The 21557-nt window shown below is 42.3% G+C and overlaps 2 protein-coding genes across 4 annotated transcripts; both read left to right on the forward strand.

Moving 5' to 3' along the window:
• Positions 1 to 38: 38 nt before the first annotated feature.
• Positions 39 to 8213, forward strand: LOC133954222 (recombining binding protein suppressor of hairless-like). The gene is made up of 11 exons (XM_062388559.1): positions 39 to 198; positions 1904 to 1942; positions 2065 to 2160; positions 2252 to 2417; positions 2754 to 2928; positions 3074 to 3211; positions 3363 to 3475; positions 3927 to 4067; positions 4448 to 4603; positions 4714 to 4817; positions 5843 to 8213. Exons 1-11 carry the CDS (start codon positions 179 to 181, stop codon positions 6183 to 6185), a joined length of 1491 nt encoding a protein of 496 aa, XP_062244543.1. The 5' UTR covers positions 39 to 178; the 3' UTR covers positions 6186 to 8213.
• A 966-nt stretch (positions 8214 to 9179) lies between these two features.
• On the forward strand, positions 9180 to 20878 carry LOC133954426 (stromal interaction molecule 2-like). Of its 3 annotated transcripts, none has more exons than XR_009920782.1 (12): positions 9180 to 10029; positions 12534 to 12664; positions 13751 to 13862; positions 13991 to 14102; positions 14253 to 14368; positions 15041 to 15215; positions 15315 to 15492; positions 15800 to 15961; positions 16133 to 16233; positions 16322 to 16569; positions 16935 to 17089; positions 17223 to 17360. XR_009920782.1 is itself a non-coding variant. In XM_062388850.1 (12 exons), exons 1-12 carry the CDS (start codon positions 9906 to 9908, stop codon positions 18589 to 18591), a joined length of 3015 nt encoding a protein of 1004 aa, XP_062244834.1. In that variant the 5' UTR covers positions 9182 to 9905; the 3' UTR covers positions 18592 to 20878. The 3 variants fall into 3 exon arrangements, 2 of the variants coding, with proteins under 2 accessions (XP_062244834.1, XP_062244835.1); XM_062388850.1 differs by having other exon boundaries at positions 9182 to 10029; positions 16903 to 17089; positions 17223 to 20878; XM_062388851.1 differs by having other exon boundaries at positions 9182 to 10029; positions 16322 to 16467; positions 16903 to 17089; positions 17223 to 20878.
• Positions 20879 to 21557: the final 679 nt, after the last annotated feature.

The raw sequence follows: 21557 nt of genomic DNA on the forward strand, positions 1-21557 counted from the left end.
CTCTGTCTCTCTCTCCCACTCCCTCCCTCCCTCCCTCCCTCCCTCTCTCTATCTCTCAGTCTGTGTTTTCTGTTAGTGTGTGCGTGTGTGTGTGTGAGTGTGGGGGGGTCCGGCTGTGGGAGGGATCTCGCGATTGTTGGACTTTTCTCTCTCACAGGGGGGGTGAGTTATTCGGAAGATGGCGCCCGTTGTTACGGGGTAAGTGTTTAAATCAAGGCACCGTGTTGTTGTGGAGAAAGTTTTCTCTCGGTCAGTGTGTTGTCTGTAGTGTGCGTGTCTGCGTTGTTCGTCTGTCTGCCTGTGCGTGTGTGTGTGGAGGTGCTCCCGGAGCCCCAGCAGAATCGACCCCACACACACTGAGCCTGATGTGGGGTCAGTTGTGCAGAAAAAGACCCTCATTCTTCCTCTCGGTGTCTGTGCTGCTCTCCGCTCGCGTCTGTTGTTCTGCCACATTCACTCGCGCTCACTTCACTTCACTCGCTCGTAGACGCTCTCAACACTTTCTGCGTTGGCTCTCGACAACTTCCGTCGGTTTCATTTCGGTTTCAGGAAAGTTGAGCAGAGTCGAATCTTCGCTAACTCCTTACACATTGTTACGCTCACGTCACTGCCTGTGGCACCAAGTAGTCACAGCCGAGTGTCGGTGAGCTGCAACTATAAAAGTCATTTAGACTATTTAGTGGTAAATCAACGACAATACAAACGTTTCGATGAAAGTGGACAACAGGGTTTAAGGATCTCTGTACCATGTGACATGTTTTGGACCCTCGGCAGCTTCTTTGTGTCTTTTTCATTTCACTAAAGTTGAGTGAAGTGAAATCTTTGCTAACTCCTCACACGTTGTTACGTCTACGTCACAGCCTGTTGCACTAAATAGTCACAGCAGAGTGGGGATGAGCATAAACTCTTTTAAATAATCGTTTGGCCCTTTTTTAAGCAACTTAACATTACTTTCACGTTTCATTATTTTTTGGTTTTCATGGCTAAATTCTAGCCACATCTTCCACATGTTAGCTCAGGTCTATTAATCGATCCCACTGGGGACAATTCCTTGGGAACAGCTTGTACAAAACACACTCAGACAGATATAAGATATAAGGGACCTAACTGAGGTATATGAGGGTATAAGAACAGAAATGTAATATAACATAGGTTCATCAGTGTAAAGAGGTTTTGAAAAGTTGATAGAAAAGAACGAAGGTTTCAATGACGTTCAACTCTCTCAGAATCTTTTTTTTTTTTAAACTTGCTTTTTGTCTAAACAACTTATTATTAGTGTCAAAACGTTGAGTAAAATGAGATCTTATTGGTAAAGGTCACAGCATTGACATCACAGTGTTAAATATTTGCAGTACAAATATATATTTACAGTAATAGTTGAATATACATTTGATGATTTGATAATGATTTGACCCTTTCAGACAACTTAAGGTCCCCTTTAAGGCAGTTCATATTCCACTACTTTACACTGTTTAGTTGTAGCTCAATAACAATTCATATATGTTCATTTAATTCAATTAAAAAAACGTTGTAAATCAGCTTGGTCAAAACATATACAGACAGTTACAAGATATACAGGAGCTAAATGGGGGAACTGACTATATAGGAATAAATACTAAGTTAATTAGAGTAAAAAATGTGCCTGATCTTGTTTATCAAGATCCATGAATTCATCTTTAAGATCAAGGAAAATAATAGAAAAATCTGGTCCTGCACCAGTGTAATGGGTTCTTCCCTGACCCACCACAGTCTGCCTACTCAGTTTCTGTCCAGTAGTTTTTGCGAACAGCTTATGACGGAGGGAAGAACACCTTCACAGATCTCATGGGCACTGTACTCACTTGTTTTGTATTACACATACGTGTAAACACCTCTGTATGGTCTGTTGTTTTGTGTTTTGCAGGAAGTTCGGTGAGCGTTCACAGCCTCAGCGTTTGACAAGGTAGAGGGAAACATTGCAGAAAGTCAAGAGAAACAATTTGATTTAAGCCGATGCTCCAAGAGTTTGTACTGTGTTATAATGTGTGTGTGTGTGTGTGTGTGTGTGTCGTCCCCCCCATTCAGGGAGGCTATGAGGAATTACATGAAGGACAAAGATGATCAAACGGTGCTCATACTACATGCAAAAGTTGCCCAAAAGTCATATGGCAATGAAAAAAGGTTTGTATATTACTGGTTGACACAATTTTTTTGAGCATCTGTAACAGTCGGAATGGACTCATTGGAACTCATGTATGTTTGTCTACTTCAGGTTTTTCTGCCCTCCGCCCTGTGTGTACCTGCTGGGCAGTGGCTGGAAGAGGAAGTTGGAGATTATGGAGAAGGAGGGCTGCACGGAGCAGGAGGCTCAGCCATGTGCATTCATCGGGATAGGCAACAGTGAGCAGGAGATGCAGCAGCTCAATCTGGAGGGGAAGGTGTGTAGGCGTGTATGATAACGAAACACTGCAGGACTTACAATTTTATATCCTTCCTAGGCCGCTTCGTCTCTCTGTTGGTCCACTTGTTTATTGCTCTGCTTCACAATGAAATGCAAAGCTGCTTTGCATTTTACAGCTTGACAATATCCTGTGTTTGTTACTGCAACCCCCCTGTTAAGGTTCCTACTGTAGCTGCTGTTGTTTTCCAAGTGCACTGATGTCATTAATGAGCCTGATTTCAGAATCAGATAATTGGCTGACAGAGGGATGTGGATGGAGAAAAAACACACTCACATAAACCCCCCCCTAATCTGTATCTTCTCCCTGTGTTAGCACTTCTGCACGGCTAAGACGCTGTACATCAGTGACTCGGATAAAAGGAAACACTTCATGCTCTCTGTGAAGATGTTATACGGCAACAGCGCCAACATAGGAGTCTTCCTCAGCAAGAGGATCAAGGTCATCTCCAAGCCCTCCAAGAAGAAGCAATCCTTGAAAAATGCAGATTGTGAGTAGCAGGCCGCGTCAATACACTCGTATAAAGACAACTGCATGTTTTCCCCTCAAACTTTTAGTGTAGAGACTTCATATTAACTCTCATCCTTCACTTCTTTTCGCTCTCACTCACTCTTTCTCTCTTTCCGTCCTCATAGTGTGTATAGCTTCCGGGACTAAAGTGGCGTTGTTCAACCGTCTCCGTTCCCAAACGGTCAGCACCAGGTATCTTCACGTGGAGGGAGGCAACTTTCATGCCAGCTCCCAACAGTGGGGCGCCTTCTTCATCCACCTCTGTGAGTCACAGTTTATTTTTTACTTTATTTCCTGTTATACTTTATCCTCTGCTGTGTTTGATGATAGTTTCGACCCATGTAAGGCATTAATGTAAAGGTAGAGCAGTCTTTTAGACATTTAACCCATTGTTGTGTTTTGTCATGTGTTCAGTGGACGAGGAGGAGTCTGAGGGGGAGGAGTTTGCTGTGAGAGACGGGTACATCCATTATGGCCAGACGGTCAAGTTGGTCTGTTCTGTTACTGGCATGGCCCTGCCCAGACTGGTATGTGTGCGTTTATGCGTTTAGAACACTCTGCATTTATGAGGGGCCATTTAGGGATTCAGTATCTTGCCAAGGACACTTAGGCATGCAGATGGGAAAGAGTGGGATTTGAACCGGCAACTTTCTAATTGCAGAACACCCGCTCTATCCCCTAGGCCACGCTCTCCCCTCATACCAGTGATGTTTTTAAAATATAGTGTATGTGATGTCTGTACGTTTACCACTGGTCCAATTTTTGGGAACACCCCACATGTTCAGCTGCTGAATGAGTCAAATTCTTTATTAGACCTAATATTTAAGATCCCCCCATGATACATTTATTTTATTTATCAAATCTTTGGTCTTAATATTTAAAAAACTGCTTAAAAATGTGTGATTGTTTTTTGTAACTGTGCAACTATTCCCAATGTGTTGCCACAAATACACAATATATAACTTGTTTCTTTCTCAGGTCATTCGCAAAGTCGACAAGCAGATGGCGTTGATGGAGGCAGATGACCCAGTGTCTCAGCTGCACAAGTGTGCCTTCTACCTGAAAGACACAGAAAGGATGTATCTCTGTCTCTCCCAGGAGAGGATCATCCAGTTCCAGGTGCGCACCTTTCCATACATGGATTATTTTAGATTTTAGTTATTTTAATTTATATTCTGTTTGGCATAATTGTCACCGAAAGACCTTCAAAGCACATCCCGTTCCCGGGAGTTGAAATAGTGCTTCTCTTTCTGCCTATGGCGAACAGAACGTTAAAGTGAATTTTCATTTCTGGGTGAACTTTCCTTTCTAATATTTCTGCTGAGAGCATTACTCACAGATGCTGTTTTTCTTCTTGCATTAGACTCCAGGACGAGAGTCTAATCTTTGTCAATAACAATAATCTTATCAATGTTTTGACCCGACCCTCCAGTAGCTTCTTCCTCTCATTAGACATGAAGTGGGCAGTGAAATGAATTTACTTTTATTTGTTTTTCCAGGCCACACAGTGCTCCAAAGAGACAAACAAAGATATCATCAACGATGGGGCTTCCTGGACTATTATTAGCACTAACAAGGCAGAGTACACTTTTTATGAAGGCATGGGTCCCGTCCCCACACCGGTCACACCTGTTCCTGTGGTGGAAAGTCTGCAGGTTTGTCATGATTTTTATCAGTAAACCTGAGTGACTATGTGGTTCCAAACTGCTTCCCTTTTAAACGTATACTCGGCCTCATAAAACCTTTTTTGATTTAATGTTTCCAGTTAAACGGAGGAGGAGATGTGGCGATGTTGGAACTGACAGGACAGAACTTCACCCCAAACCTCAGAGTGTGGTTCGGAGATGTGGAGGCTGACACCATGTACAGGTGAGTGTGATTATACAGTGTGTATATTCACAGAGGTTCATGTCTTTGTTGCATTGGTTACATTTGTTGTGTTAGTTTTACGTTTTGATTTAGGGAGCAGACTTGAGACTTTTGTAAGACACACGTTTGTCCTGTAGTCATCACTTACATTTGCTGCATCAACCTATACTCGACATTGATTGGTTTGTAGATGAATCTGGCAAGGTTAAAAATTCAGAAGGTAGTATGCAATTGATAAAATGAATGAACTAGTTAATGTTAATTCCGTTGCCATCTTCATCACCACCTCAGGCTCAGTACTCAACACTTTTGAATGGGCGAAATTAGCTCCCTCATTCCTAAATTTCCAATATTTTGAGAGGTGAACACTGTAAACCCGGAGAATTCTGTTTCTGGAGAGAACAGAAACATTATTGGTCAATTTGTTGGAACAATCCAAAACGTATTTTCAAGCTGCAAAAGAACTGAGCCATGGTAGAGTTTGATGTGGACTGAGAGCACCTCTTGTGGTTGGACCTAATATTGGTCTGTTGGCGGCACCTTTCACACGTCTGGACCAAACAAGCTAGATGTAAAACCGCCCTAATAACTTGTTTACACGAAATAGCAGGCAAACGCAGGTTTTTCTTAATGCGGGTAAACCTTCTGAAAAGGGGATTGCCTTTCTGTTTTTCATGTTCTAAAGTCTCTATCATGACGGAAACTGTGAAGCTCTGTCACCTCGCTGACTCGCCATTGCTGCATCTTGCTGCATCTTATTCTTCTCGTTCAGCCCAAGATGTAAACAACCATCAGTATAGTAACGTTTATGGCTTTTCATGCAGCAACGCCCAAAAGTTCAATGTGCGTCATAACGTGTCATGGAAAAAGTGCAATATCAGTGTATATAAGAAATGAACGTGTTCACCCGATTGACAAGTTTCCGTCGATAACAGATGATAGTGGATTTTTTCACCACAGGAAAAGATAGTTTAATGTAGATGGTTCAAATGCTCAAACCTTGTCTCATCTGTCTGCCCCATAAGATGTGGAGAGAGCATTCTGTGTGTGGTGCCGGACATCTCTGCCTTCAGGGAGGGCTGGCGCTGGGTGAGGCAGCCGGTGCAGGTCCCTGTCACACTGGTCCGCAACGATGGAATCATCTATGCCACTGCCCTGACCTTCACCTACACCCCGGAACCTGGGCCGCGACCCCACTGCAGTGCTGCCGGGGCCATTCTGCGCTCACACAGCACCTCTTCGTCATCACCGGCGTCTTCCTCTTCGCCATCATCCTCGCTGGGTGGGCACGTGGACGTCCAAGTGGCCTACAACAGTAGTGACTCGGGGATGTCATCAGGAGCTTCCACCATGTCAGTGCTGTCGTAGTAACACACATCGCGTGTGTGCGTGCGGGTTGTTTTGTGAATGAGGTAGAAAATGTGTGCACGTACTTTCCAAAGAGGCTCATGGACCTTTTGAAAGGCTGCACAGGAACTCTTCACGACAGAGCAGCTGTGGAATCATGAGAGAAAGGAACGAGCGAGTCGAGGGAAAAAAGCTCACAGACATTACTTGGGATTACTGACTCCTCTCTGTAGCTCCATCTTGTGGTTCGTTGTGGACACGACATGCGCCCCCAATCTGAGAAGCTTGATGTCTCCAAACGTCACTTAAAAGGAGATGAATCTGCCAACAAACCTGATTTGTAAACAAAAAAACATTTAGTTTTTTATACATGGGCTTGAAAGCTATTTTCACTGTGCTTTCTTTTTGCCACAGTCACATTTGTACTGTGGGGATTTTTCTGTTGTGTGTAAGGGAAACATTTTGTTGTAAGAGTAACATAGTTTTTACGGACCAAGAAATATTATTATATTATTTTATTCATATTATATTTTATAAGCTTTTGCTGAGGTACATTATGACATTTGCATAGTTAGTTCACTTTTGTTACCAAATCGAGTTTTGTCTCAGTGGAGAGTTAAAGGTTGAAACGGCTTTTAGTGAGTCTCTAGTAGTCTGAACCTCACCTTTAGTTTAATATCCACTGGTGTGTTTTGGAACTTGATACCCAAATTCATACTTATTACCAGAACTTTTCACAATTCAACACGCTGTGCAAATAGCAAATGATCAAACTGTGTTTTTAAGTAAGCACTTTAAAGAATGAAGACGTGAGCATATCTGACCCAAGTTATTCGCTTAGATCTTCTATGATCGGTCTCTTTACATCAAAGATGACCGCTTTTGACTAGTTTAGTGTATTTGTGGATAACGTATGACACTGTCAGTGTGTTCTGTGAGACCAAGGTCTAGGTTTTCTAATCAGCGAGCTGTTTTTGTACTAGTAAACTGCGTAAACTTAAATCTAAACAAAAGTACTGTTATTATATTCCCAGAGGGAAAAGTAATTGAACCAAGAAAGAGCATTTCTAAACTGTCTTTTTGACTTTTTACTTTTGCGTATGTTTGATTGTAAGAGGCCTTAAGAGTCCTTTGTGCTTACGTGTTGGAAGAAGAGCTTTAACACCGTCTTTGCCGTGGAGCTCAGTAACCATGCTGGGGCTGAGCTGTGTCTGCTGCAGATACAGTAGCTCTAACTCCAGAACAATCACCCGTGCTTGTGCTCTGAGTCTTCTGGGATGAGATGATGGCTTGTCCAGACTCAGACTCTCCGCCCACCTCGTTTAGAAATTAAAAATGTAACAGAACTGATGTACTGAGCAGTTTATCTTGCCTTAAAAAACCACTACCTGCAGTACGTGACTCACAAAGTGCCCTGATTCCCATCATTCTGTTTGCATCATACTCTAATGTTTAAAGATTGACATCGAAGTTAAGTAAATGTGACTGGCCAACATTTTGCCCATTGGAAGTTTTCAAGACAGTGACGTTTATCACTTCAGTTGTAACATATATGTTTTCACCGTGCCTAATAGATTTATAGTTGTATAGATTTACATCACCTCTTCTTCGGTGCCACCGAACTCCACCTGAAAGGCCTTTTGTGTCCACTCCATTGTTTTCCCAGCACAGTAGTTGTATTAGAGGAACAAAATGTAGATGAGATCCTGCTTGTCTCTGATGTACAAACATTTCATAGAGATTCTGTTACTGCAGATTTCAGTATTACAACTGGTTCTGCAGAGGTGAATGTGTCTTTGTTATTTGTACACCTTATAAAAATCTTTGCTTATTTCAAATTATTGCATTTTTGGTCACATATGCAGAGCCACAGTCTGCCTCTGGTCTTTGTGCCTGGGACTCACATCCGCCCTTTTGATCTCACTGTGTACCTTCTCTTCTCCCTCCATCTCTCAGGTCTGTTACAACACTCTGGTCCTACAGAGAGTCAGTCAGTCTGTCAATGTTCTCTTCAGTGAAAGGTCATGAATAAAAATGAGCTCAACAACACGCACATCCAGTAAAGAATCTCTTGATGGGTGCTGAGGGTCACGGAAGAGAAATCCTTTTAAAGGGACTTTAGCTGTGCAAATTGTTCTCCCTTAATTCAGTGGGGCATTTTTTGCTCTTGTTGAATCACCTCCACCATCTCCCTTTTCTGTGTCATCCTAATCGCAGAGCAGAGCAGGAGCTGCAGCACTAAGGATAACAAATACACATATACAGCTCACTGGTTACACAGGTCCTACTGTGGCCTCACTGGACACTTGCCACTTGGGCTGTTGCTCTGCTGGGTGGAGGTCGAATCTGCCCCACTATTTTTAAACCAGGAGCCGGATTGTTGGGCTGTAACGTGACACTTTGTTACCCTTAGTGTGTGTCTGTAGTAATGCGGTCTGTTTGTGTCCCTTCAACACAAAATGTTTCTCCTGCTAATTTAGCTTTTAATTAAGTCGACCGCGCGCCCCATTGGTCCCGTCCCCTGCCATCCCCAGCCACATCTAGATGTCAATAGAAGCCCAAATATTTGCCCGGTCCATCCACGTTGCTTAATGATCTGTGGATACAACTGTCAGACCAGACGATTGGCCAGGACGTCACATGTAACACTCTATTTCTGGAATGGTGGTCTTGATCTTGAGCAATACTTTTCATACTTTAATTTATCTTCCTTCAAAGTGAGAATCAGCTAGGCCGTAATTTTTGTTATGGTGGAGTTGGAATGACTCATCAGGGTGTGTCACCCCCTCAGTAGTTATATAAAGTTATTCAGCTCTGTAACAAATGCACATCTAAACAAATCTGGACCAGCATGGAGGCGAACTGAAAAATACTGACCTATATTTGGGTTGGAGTGTGAGTCAGGAAACATAATGAAGTGTTGGGGGGCCCTGTTGACACACACACACACACACACACACACACACACACTGACAGAGAGAGGGAAGGGGGAGAGAGTTCCGCACAACAGCGTCACATCTCGACGTCTCTGTTGGGAAAGGGCTGGCTGGAGACAGACCAGACTGAAGCCTCTCCGGTTATCTGGCTCATGAAGAGAATCAATAGCTGACACAGAACAGACTCTCACTGGACTCGAGGAGATGAGAGGGTGTATTCGACCTGAACAGGATCCTTAACCTCTGTTTCCTCCTCAATTTAAAAACCATCTGACCTAAAAAGGAGCTTTTCTTCCTCCTCGTTAAACTCCTGAGATCTGCTGTGTGTCTGTGTGTGTTTGGTCATACCAGTGGGTTTTATGAAGGATGCTTCAGCCTCAGGTTTATTTATTCTGATGATTTTTTATCAGATCTAGTTTGGATTATTCATCATCTGAGCGGAACTGCCTTTTTGGGGGATTAACAACCGTTTGGAGGAACCTTTACGCACAGCCTTTGCGCATTTGGATGACTCCGCAAATCCTGACTGCCAAGCCCGTTATGCGCACTGTTCCAGGCAATATCCCGGGTCGCACACTATAAACCCAGCCTGTCTGATTTCCCGAGCGAATCGTCGGTATCACGTCTCACTTCTTGGCTGTGCCCCGTAATAGCAACACGGATATCGCTTAACACATTTTTTCGCAGACTGACACTGGTGCGCTCCCAAACGGGGGGGTGTTGGTGTCGCGATTAATATCTTCTCCATTTGTACCAAGGAGTTTCTCAACTCTGGACGACGATATATTGTGAGACATCATCTGAAATGCTGCCTCTGTCGCCTCTGCTGCTCCTATTCCTCCCCGCTGCGATCTTCGTGGCCGCGCAAGGCGCCGGGGACCTGCAGGGTTTCAGCCTCCCCGGCGGGAGCGCAGGCTTCGACCCCACAGGTACGTGCTCAAGCAGCATGCATGGAGCAACTGAAGACTCACACCGAAAAGGGAAGCTGGACACGTATTCAAATCTATCAATGCACCATTTACCATGGACATATACATTGGCACATTTCACTGCTGAGGATGACAGTGCATGTCAGTGTTTTGAAATATGCCTTCCAGCTGGATGTGTGGAGGTCTCATGATTTCCATCTAACTTCAGCCAAGTTTATCTATATTCTACGAGAGAAACAACTATGTGTTATCTTCTATGTGAACTTTCCTTAGAATTCTTGAAGGCGCATTTTGATACTGAAGGTTGAATTGAGCAGCCTCCATTTAAATGATCTATTATTATTTTACTCTCATCTATTATTCAACAGGCAGCACAGAAAGAGCATTATTCAAATAATCGGAAAACCCTTGTAACCATTTTTTTGGGGACATTTTAATAAATCTTTCTTTCTTTACATCCAGTAAAATGTTGACTTTGTAAAGGGATTTTTTTTTTCTTGAGTTTAATTCAGCCTCAGCTCACCTGTGGAGAGGGAGTTGCAGGTGCCTGATGAACTGCCTGAGAAAACTGTCCAGAAAGACCTTTGCATACACCACACATGTGTCATTTCCTGAGATGTCTCTTCATTGTTTAGAAATACAAGTTTTGTCACCAGAAACCAGGGGACCAATGTCTCTGCTCTGTACTTAAAGTGTTACACATCACACCTGTGGGACTGAGGAGATAAACAGGGATCACTCGTCAAGATATTTACTCTTTTTTTTTTCGGGATACTGATAAGATCAAGTGATACTGCAGATTATCGATAGTTTCACTATTTGTGGTCTTAAATATCTTGAAAAAAAAAGGCTGTGTCTGTCATGTAAGCAACACAAACAGCAAACAATGGAGTAATTTGGAATTGAAGATCATATTACCCTCTTATGTTCAGTCGCTGCACCTTCCCTCAGCTCCACCTGTTTATCTGCTAGTGTAGTGATCCATGTTGTAGGATCGTCTTTCAAAGGCCTAATCTTCTTTCAGTGCTGAATTGTATTAAACGTGCATGGGCTCATTCCAGGACGACTTGCTCCATTTAAGAATTCTACTCAAGACATCAAGTCAAATATTCTCGCAAAAGATTGATGACAGAAACCAGGATTTACTTTTTCCACTAGTCACTTGAATGCCTCCATACCCTGCGGGTGGGCAGCAGTTAGTGTCAATGGAACCGATCATTGTGGGTTTAACTGGTCGACCTTTTGACTCCCAGGTCCTCTGAGCTCCAAAACTTTAAAGTCACAGAAACAAAAATGAACTCTGACTCACGGGCCTGACCACCGACAGAAAGCTGTGTCGTCTTCCCATGCATATAGTATTGCTGCGTTAAACGTAATCCTGGAACACAATGTACGAATGAATGCCTCATAACAACAGCTGATTTGGTCTTGATGACTAGATCCTCCATGTAATCGTCATCACCATGTGACCAAGGACATTCTGCTACGGAATTTATGCACACATTTTCTTTTCCGTATGTTTGAGGCAACAACTTTTTTGTGCACCAATTTGATTCTCAAACCCAGGATTCAGAACTGGTTCGATTATAGCAACCTTGTTTTTATTTGTTCTCTTTATTTTACTTTATAGACAAAAATGCAGTGTAACATTCAAGTGCTTACCATTAAATGTGTGTTGTTGACACATGCAGGTCACAGACTGGTCGGACACTTGGGCTTTGATATGAAGGTTATGGTAGAAAACAAAAAAAAATGTGTTTTGAATGACTGATGAAGAGAAATGCTAAATGAAATGTATAACTTGATTTCTGAGAGACATTGGACTTTTTCTTTCTTTTTTCCTGGAGCCAGATGCATTTTTTTTCCAGTGTGAGATTTTTGTCAGGATTATGGAGTTGGTTTATTTTGCATATAGCAGAGCACATAGCACGGATGGGCACAGCACCCCCGAAATTAACTCAACCCCCACTAAATTACCTACACTCATAGATATCAGTGCCAAAAATGAAAGGGTTCTTTCTTGGCCCATGTCCAATCCTACCATCAAGTTACATGGAAATCTTAACACTAGTTTATATGAAATCAAAACAAATTAACAAACATACGGGGGCAAAACATGACCTACTTCTGGTTTTTAGGAGAAAAACCACAGCCAATGACTCACATTCATTTCTCTTTAAAATTTGATCATTTTGCATCGACAGAAAGACTAATTGACAAAATGTGCACAAGCTGTGTCTGCTGCTCCAAGTAGTCGAACTTATACATTGTGCATTCACGGCATGAGCAGAAACAATCCCATTCAGACAGCTCAGAGCGGATGAGATGATTGTTCTGCTCTGAAAGGATCAGTGAACCGAGGAGTCAACAGAAATGAACACGCTTACTCTATAGATCCGAGCTATACGTGATCAGTTGAGCTGGACGGATGAATAAATGAGGGTGACTCCTTGGATGTGTTGAGTGAAGTATGGATTAATGAAATGTCCCCCTGACCCTTGTAGACCCCTGCATGGGGATGACCCCGCCGTGTATGAGCGAGGCCGATCGCTACAGCCTGGAGGCCCTGCGGATCGTACATCACATGATGGATGATGACCAGGACGGAGGAATCGAGGTGGAGGAGAGTGTCGAGGTACAGCTCGCTCTTCATAGAAATGTTAACCCCCCCCCCGATAATCTTTACACTATCTTCTTAGATGTTCTAAATCGCAGTGTGTACGTGCTCCAGCATGCAAGAGGCCGACAGGGTAGAGCAGCTCGACAACAGGTGTCCTGGCGGCAGCGAGAGTCAAATGCTGCTTCAAGGATAGTAACAGTATAACTTTTGCTTTTGGCTCAGTGACAAAAGAATACTGAAACACTGTTGACCTTCAGAGTCGCGCTTGAGACTTTAGGTCCTCGCAATGTTTCCTCAATCAAACTTAGATTTCTCTTCAGGAAGTCCCAAACTATTTATCTGTTTGTTTATTGCAAGGTTTTTTATTTTATCCAATTAGAAACCAAACAAAAAGCAACACATAACTAACTATCACAGAATGTTTTTGCAAACTGAGGTTGATATGCGTTGCTTCTGTTTGCAGAACTCTAATATTGTGTTTTTATATATAATGTCAACCTTCCGGAGCATTTTATCAATTGGAGAAAAATATTTTATTTGGCACAAAAGGCTAAAATAATTCTTTCATTATCAAAACTTTTCCATTCAGCCATATAAACAAATGATCAGTCTGAAAATGCAGCTCTCTCTGTATTTAGCTCTATAAGAGTGCTAAGGCACTTATAACCAATGTAAAAACAAGTTGGTCTGCATGTGAAATTTGTGTGGTCTTTTTGTGTCCAGGTGCATATTTCTGAGAAGATATCATTCAGAGCAGAAAGATATGTTGTTCGGAGAGTCTAGGTGTGTGTGTGTGACATCGCTAGTAAACCCAGAATTCTCGAATGCCTTCGCCGTCCAGAATGCGCTGTGCGGATACAGTATCCAGGGGCTCAGGTTGCGGTTGCCATAGAAACGTCAGGGGAAGGGCCTGGGATCATCAGAACGCAGCCCCGAGATTCCTCCGGCCATCATATGAAGCCTCCACTTACAGCCAAGGACACATTCCAAGACAGCACTAACACACACACACAACCATGAACATGCATTCGCTGGAATTCGAAATACACACTAGTGCTTCTGTGCCCATTAGATATAAATGCGTCCCTCCATTTTTTCTAGTTCATCATCGAAGACATGAAGCAGCAGCAGACCAACAAACACAGCAACCTGCACAGAGAGGACCAACACATCACGGTTGAGGAGCTCTGGAGGGGCTGGAAGTCATCTGAAGGTGTGTTTGTGTTTGAGAGAAAGGAAGAGATACTGTATGTGTGTGTGTGCGTGTGTGTGTGTGTGTGTGTGCAGGCTCCTACTTTGTCTTTATCTCTCTTTGTCTTCTTTCACCGTGTCGTTTGTCAGTACACAACTGGACTCAAGATGAGGTGCTTCGCTGGCTGAAGGACTTCGTTGAGCTGCCGCAGTATGAGAGAAACTTTAAAGACTTCAAGGTCAATGGAAACACACTCCCCAGGTGAGAATGGCCCACGAGAAAGATAATATCAACCAGAACGAATTCTCCTGTGTCCTGTTGTCACACTAAGTTACTGTGAGAACCAGTCGGTTGTTGTCAGGCGCCACAGCAGCACGGTGAACATGCTCTGTCTGTGACGTCTGTGTGCAGGATCGCTGCTAATGAGCCTTCATTCCTGAGCGTCCAGCTGAGAGTCCTGGACCAGAGGGACAAACAGAAGCTCAACATCAAAGCTCTGGACGTGGTGCTGTTCGGACCGCCTGCACGTACGAACAAGCCCCCCCCCCCACTCTCCCAATTCTTATGTCTCTTAAATGTATCTGTTTCCCTAAGAAAGTCATCGTAAAGACACTTAATTCAAAATGTGAAGTGAATATCAATGTTATGAATAATGTTCCCAAACACACGCACAGTTTTTGAGTAAAAATGTCTATTATTATTTTTAGTATGTGAGAGCACAAATGTCAGTTGCCCCCCCCCAAAATATTTCGGACCTTTTCCTTCCAGACCCCTGGGTAAATGTCTGAGTGAGAATGTGAGAATACAGTAGGAACATTAAAGTGAAGTTTCAAACATGCAACAGGGACTAAACTTAAAAAAACAACAAAAGGAAAAATATTTTGGGATAAAAAAAGTTTTATATGTGTAGAAGACACTGACGAAGATGTTAACTTACAGAAACAAGGAGGTTCAAGAACTTTTGATGATAGAGGCCGACGCTGGTGTCAATGTGCTGTAAACACAAATGTCTAAAAACGGTACAAGGGAACTGTGGGTGGGTTTGCCAGAGAAAACATGTACGATTTCAGTCTGTGTTTTTGGTTTACTTCATCTTGTTTCTTAACCTGAAAATCTCCTTTTATTAGCCTTCATCTCTTCACCCATGATTCATTTATGATACATCCAATATAACTCAACATCTTTTCACTAAACCATAGGTCCTCATAATTACATGAAGGACCTGGTGCTCATTGTGTCGGTGGTGATGGGAGTTGGAGGCTGCTGGTTTGCTCAGTCCCAGAACAAAGCCAGTAAAGTCCACATAACCAAGATGATGAAAGATTTGGATAGTCTTCAGAGGGCTGAGCAGAGCCTCACAGACTTACAGGAACAGTGAGTATCCAGGAGTTCTTCTATCTGTCACCTGCAGTGCTTTGTATAAACGACTCATAGTCTTGTCGAGTTATACTAATAACATCTCCACGCCCTCAGGCTGGAGCGAGCCCAAGAAGAGAAGCGTAATGTTGCGGAGGAGAAACAGAACCTGGAGGAGAAGATGAGGGATGAGATCATGGGAGCACAGGAGGAGGCTTATCGTCTGCATGAGCTGAGGCAGGGTGCTGTCACTGAGCTCAGCCGCCTGCGCTATGCAGAGGAAGAGCTGGAACAGGTAGCTGCAACGCACCATACACCATAGCAAATTTGATCTTATAACCATCTATGCAATATTTATTTATTTACAACAGTTTTTTAGATGATGAGTTGTTGATCGATCATTGATCTTTGATCTTTGTTGTTGTTGTCTCTTTGTACCACTTAGAGGAGTTGCACTCAAGTTTCGTTGTACCGCTGTTCAATGACAATTAACACTTGAATTTATTATTCATTCACACAACCAGAGAAAACAGCTAAAATAGCTTACCTTTGCTGGTTTGAACAAAGTGATTTCGAACATTGAACCGATGGTATCCATTTAGGTCCGTGGGGCACTGAAGCAGGCGGAGAAGGACATGCATGCAAGCTGGAGTGTCTCAGAGCTTCTGCAGCAGTGGCTCCAGCTAACGCATGAAGTAGAGGTCCAGTACTACAATGTCAAGAAGCAGAGTGCCGAACAGCAACTTTCCGTCGCCAAGGAAGAGGTAAAGTCCGAAGAAGAATATTTTGAATACATGGAAAATAGTCAAGGGACATGATTGTGTGACTGGTGATCATGGTGAAACAGTTGAAATGAGTTACAATGGTTATGGAGTTGATTTGTACTGGACAACCTACTTGCTGTGGACTGATCAACTGCCTTTACTTCCTTGCAGGCGGAGAAGATTAAGAAGAAGAGGAGTTCACTGCTTGGGACTCTCCATGTGGCCCACAGCTCCTCTTTAGATCAGGTCGACCACAAGATCCTGCAAGCAAAGTGAGTGACAGAATTCTGTGAGCCGGTCGTGCTCCAGTGAATATGCAACATGTAATGTCTCTTACAAATGTCTTTGTGTCTCGTTAAGGAACGCCTTGTTTGAAGTAACAGCCTGCCTGCGGGAGCGACTCCATCGCTGGCAGCAGATTGAGCGCCTCTGCGGCTTTTCCATAATCAGGAATTCTGGTCTTGCAAACCTCACTGCTCAGCTCTACTCAGACTCAATTGCCCTGGGTATGCCCCGAGTGCCTCAGCCACCTTGTTCATGCCATAGCTCTGTACATGGATCTTTAGAGGATCTGTTAGAAGAGTCTCCGATCTTACCACAGATGACAGGTAAGTAACAGGAGTTGTGAACTATTGTCTATTAAGATCCCACTTATACAGTCCACAGAGCTTCCTATCAGCAGTCTCTTGACGCTCTTGACTTTACATTTGGATCAACCACTCATGTCCTGGAAGACTTCCAATTGAAATAATTCTCTACTAAAATAGAAAGAAAGTGTAGAGGTACTGCTATTGACTGGCCTTAGCATGTTTACGGCTGACTAGCATGTTGGTGGTTAGCTCACAAGTAGGAAAACATGTTTGTCTGTGCCTGGCATTACACTACAACATTGTCTGATATATATGGATTGTTACTTGCTAATTGGTTCATCTTGGTTCCAGTTGCACCACTGAAGCGCTCTCCTCGAACACAGGGATCTACCATGTGTCGGCCACGTCGCCCTGGGGTCATTACTCAGCCACCGACTGCCATGAACTCCCCAGACCCTGACATTCTCATCCCCATCCGAGCTCCTTACCCTCGCTTTGATGAGGAAGAAAGCCTTCTCCGGAAAACGATCAAGAAACAGTACGTGTCCTCGTCCACATCTTTCAGTAGTTTGTGAATTTCAGCAGAGCCTGTATTGATGTTTGTCCATAGTGTAATTCCTTCCTTCCTTTCTTCCTCCTCTCATTCTTCCATTCCTTTCTCTCACTAATAGAAACTCCCAGGAGAAGTACTCAGAAACAGACTACATGATTTCTCCTCCTCTCAGCAAAATGTACCATAATCCCATTGTTGATGCTTCCTCTCAAAGGCTTTACCATGATGAAACTGAGCTACTTGCAGATGCCTCACTTTCAAAGACTTTGAGTAGAGAAGTAGAGGTTGTTGCTCCAGTTCGTAAAGTTTCCACAGAAGAGCTTGAGGTAGATGTTGTCTGCAGGAAGTTGGGGAAAGACAAAATGCTGAATTCGTCTTTGGAATCTTTGAAGATGTCTAAAGAAGAGTCTTCAAAAGATATTCCATCCTGGAAAGTAGAGAGAGATACAATAGGGGATTTAATTGACCCTTCTTCAAGGAATATATACAGAGAAATAAGTGATCTACCAATGGATGTTAGAAAGATCATTTTGAATGAATTAGAAGCATCACCAGATAAACAGCCACCGAGGAGGATATCCAGAGATATGATGGGGGCTTCCTTTGACAGCAGCTTGAGAAAGATAACACAAGATGATGCTGAGCATCCGTTTGACTTAGTACCCAGAAGAGTGAACAGAAGTTCAATGTGTATTTCCCTAGACACAGGTTCAAGAAAACTTCTGTTGAATAAAGGAGAATGTCAGCTTGATTCCTCAGTGAGGGCATTAGCAATGGACAAAATGGCCGAGACAACTAGAGCATCACAAAGGATCTCACGAGATGAGTTTGAGCATTGTACAGATCTTGCTTCCCAAAAGATGCTACCCAGAGAGAAATCGAATTCCCTTCTGGATACCTCGTCCTCTGCAGAGAAGCAAGACTTTGGTTTAGAACCAGCAAACCGGAGGATGCTGAGAGATGAACCTGAGCTGTCTGCTGGTTCTCTCAGACAGAGAATACCAAGAATGGCAAGAGATGACACAGACAGTTTGGTTGAAAATCCCGCGGGGAAAATCAGGGATAGAGTCGATGTCCTAGTAGACACACTTAAACACTCCATCCTGAAGGAGGAGTTCGGAGCCTCTGAATCAAGTTCATCTTCAGGTAGATTGGGACAGCCAGACCTTATGTTAACCTCCCAGGGGTCGTGGACATCATCAGATCTTTTCAACGCTGGTCCGTTGAGCCAGCTCGTGTATGATGGAATCCTTGAGAAGTCCTGCACCTCCCCAACTTCTCCTCAGGCCAGGCTGCCAGCAGACATGGAGCCCCCTACGCCACCACCAAGGGCCGCCATTCCATCTCTCAGTTCCCCTTCTGAGACTGGTGAAGAAAAGATCAAGGATAAAGAAAAGAGCAAGAAGTCCCTCAAGCTCAAAAGTCTTTTTAAAAAGAAAAGTGATTCAACAACAGAGAAGCCTCAAAGTGGTCTTCAGAAACTCTGACAATCAGCCGAGAGTATTTTTTTTCCGTTTTCTTGAATAATAAAATGGCGTTTTTTGGATCTCATGGAAGAATCAGGTAGCACTTCAAGAAAGGACAATTTTACCTCAAGAAGTCAGTCGTGTCTGGAACATTAAATATGATGTTTTCATTCTCTGAGTTTGGCGGCACTGAGAGAATCTTGGTACACGCATGATGCCTAAGAAGATACAGTACAATTGGTAACATAGGACAGCTGCATATGTATCAATAGGACACTGCAAAAGCTTTTCACGTGACTTACTTATATTTAAAGATGATATCTCTGATTAAGTTTTATTTACACATATGGTTGATACCATAAGTTGAATGTAAATTTGTTTTGATGCTTTGCCTATGGCTAAAGGATTAAATGTTACATGCTGCTTTTCTGTATAACAGAGGTATGAACGGAGACACTTGATGCAGTACAAGATGAAAGCATTTTTTTTGAGAGAACAGTTGTTAAATTAAGGGAGGTCTCGATAAGTTCCCCCCCTTGGAACTCAATTTATATTCTATGATATAACGAATGAAAGGGAGTGTGGTCCTACAGTTTGCTTCATTTTCCCTCCAGCTGCTTGGTGAACACGTCCCACGTAGGCAGTTTGAAGGCCCCAAATAACCTATTTTGTCAATTCGTTTTTGTAATACGACAGTTTTGATAATATCGCATGAAAGATTTTTTTTTGTATTGTTTTTTACGCTGTCTCCTATAAATAACCTTACGAATAAACTAGGACAAAAAAGTAATTATGACCAGATTTTTTTTTCTAATGCAGTAAGGATAAATTGTTAATCAACATTTATTGGAGGGTAACACTCTTCATACCAGTAAAGTGTACAATGTACCATTTTTTGGTTTCTGGTAGTCACAGCTCTTGGTTTCTGGTAACACTAAAGGCAGTAATCGTTTTGTACACCTCTCTAGAAGTGGGAGCCTTGGGCAGAAACACAAACACTTGGAAACAACAGTCATGGCGGGGGGTGGGTTGGGGGGGGAGTAGTTGTTGCTGTTGCTGCAAGACCGAAGCAATATTGACTTCAACGACCCCAAGTTAGAGCAGGACTGGAGGTTATTAAGTCGTTTTCATTCATCTAGACTGGAGTGTTACATTGTTGGCATATAGGTCATGGTTTGTGTTAAGCTAATTTTAGCTCTCTGTCACTGTCAATATCCAACATCTCCCTTTACAATCTGAAAGATATATCTGACACATGGCGGCTGTTGACAGCAGACTATCATGCACCAATCAGGTATAGGAACATTTTAAATCAATCTGATTTATTGTACGGCTGTTTGACGACCACACACTACTGCGGAGGCAGATAAGCCAAGTAGTTGTTTGCTTTAAACTTTTAGTCTTGCTTTTTTTCCCTTTTATTTGATTGTTGTTTGCTATTGACCAGCGCGTCAGCAGGACAGACATTTGTGTTTGGGGCTGTAGGGCAGGCCCTGCTGTTGTGGTCCAGCTAAAAACAAAAGAAAAGGGCCATGATTCTGATCACCAGCTGAAATAGACATCAACACCATTGGTATTACCTTGTGACCTGGAGCACATGCTTTCAGGACGGAAACTGCTGGTCGCTGTGTATATTTTTATTTTTTGCACTCTACTACTCACTCGCAGCAGCTCTCCTAGTCACAGCGTTCTAGTTGCGTTTTCATGATGTGCAATGGGTTATTTTTGACAGCTGGTGTATCTCTAACAATCTAATAGCCTACAAGGTTGCAGATAAATCAGGGTTTACAAAGCTAATATTGACCCAGTTTGGAATCAATCAAGTTTCTTTTTTAAATGTGCATAATTCTGAAGAGCAGTTTACTTCCCAAAACAGTAAAGCTGTTTTTTTCTTCTCTTTTTTTAAACAAGTGCATTTAGATGCATATTTGAATGCGTGATTTGTTTATGGATTATTTATGTTTCTTTTATTGTTTACAGACATAAATACACTAGCCTATTATGACCTTTTAAATCAATTTACTGAAAAAAAAGCCTTTGATTGATTTAAAAATGATTATTGGAATATGTTTTGTGTCTTTTCTTACTTTGAATAAGTGTCGAGTATCGGGGATATATAAATACAATATTTTCCCTATTCTTAGGTGAGGATATCTGCCGTTTGCTGCTGTGTATTAGTATGAAAATAAGATTTATTGGACTTTTGTTATTTGCTGATTTAATAGCAACTGATGATTGAGAAAATAAACAAGGTGAAATAAAGCAATGTTGTTCACTCATATGTACAATAAAAACAACCAAAACATCACCAGTCAATAAATTATTTCAATTATTATCAGAACCTTCATGCTCAGCAAAAAGGACATTTTGATGGGTAAGGTTTTTGTTCGTTTATTAAGTCGAAAAAAAATTCATCAGACCCTTGAATAGAACAGCAGTGTCGCTATTATTAAAGGTAGAACATCATGTTTTTTCCAGCAGCCACAGTGACTGAGAATTAATAAGAGCCGTTTAATTCAATTTGGACCATTTAACTGTGACGTCCAACTTTTATAATTGGACTATATGGTGCATTGCATTGACTTTCCACTAGAGGTCAGGTAAAGATCATTTCCCCGAATCATTTAGTTCACAGTACACCTCCCGTCAAACTGAAAAGAATAATTTTACACCTGATGAGAATGAGTCAAATAACATTTTTTTGTTTATTTAGTTATTTAATATATATATATTTTTTATGAAATGTCCGCAGCGTTGAATGATTTACACAAATAAAAAAAATACCTTGGAGAAAGATAAGGGAAATATTCTTGCAAAAACAAACAAACAGTACAGTACATTTTGTTTTCATTACATCACTGGAATCTGTGACAAACAGCATGTAAATCAAAAGCTGACACTGTAAAAGAGCATTTACTGTCTGTAGGGGCTTTTTGACCACAAACACGAAAATGTTTTAAGAAACTCGTTGCTTACTGTTCCGTGTG

The sequence above is a fragment of the Platichthys flesus genome, chromosome 5 (assembly GCF_949316205.1).
Source record: "Platichthys flesus chromosome 5, fPlaFle2.1, whole genome shotgun sequence".
Lineage (NCBI taxonomy): Eukaryota > Metazoa > Chordata > Actinopteri > Pleuronectiformes > Pleuronectidae > Platichthys > Platichthys flesus.

What these genes read in the sequence shown, in the direction of transcription:
- LOC133954222 (XM_062388559.1), top strand. Translation starts at nt 179, where the DNA reads ATGGCGCCCGTTGTTACGGG. An exon ending in TCATATGGCAATGAAAAAAG is followed by an intron (nt 2,161 to 2,251) that starts GTTTGTATATTA and finishes TGTCTACTTCAG; the next exon opens with GTTTTTCTGCCCTCCGCCCT. An exon ending in CGCCTTCTTCATCCACCTCT is followed by an intron (nt 3,212 to 3,362) that starts GTGAGTCACAGT and finishes TCATGTGTTCAG; the next exon opens with TGGACGAGGAGGAGTCTGAG.
- LOC133954426 (XM_062388850.1), top strand. Translation starts at nt 9,906, where the DNA reads ATGCTGCCTCTGTCGCCTCTGCTGCTCCTATTCCTCCCCGCTGCGATC. An exon ending in TTTCCGTCGCCAAGGAAGAG is followed by an intron (nt 15,962 to 16,132) that starts GTAAAGTCCGAA and finishes ACTTCCTTGCAG; the next exon opens with GCGGAGAAGATTAAGAAGAA. An exon ending in CACAAGATCCTGCAAGCAAA is followed by an intron (nt 16,234 to 16,321) that starts GTGAGTGACAGA and finishes TGTCTCGTTAAG; the next exon opens with GAACGCCTTGTTTGAAGTAA.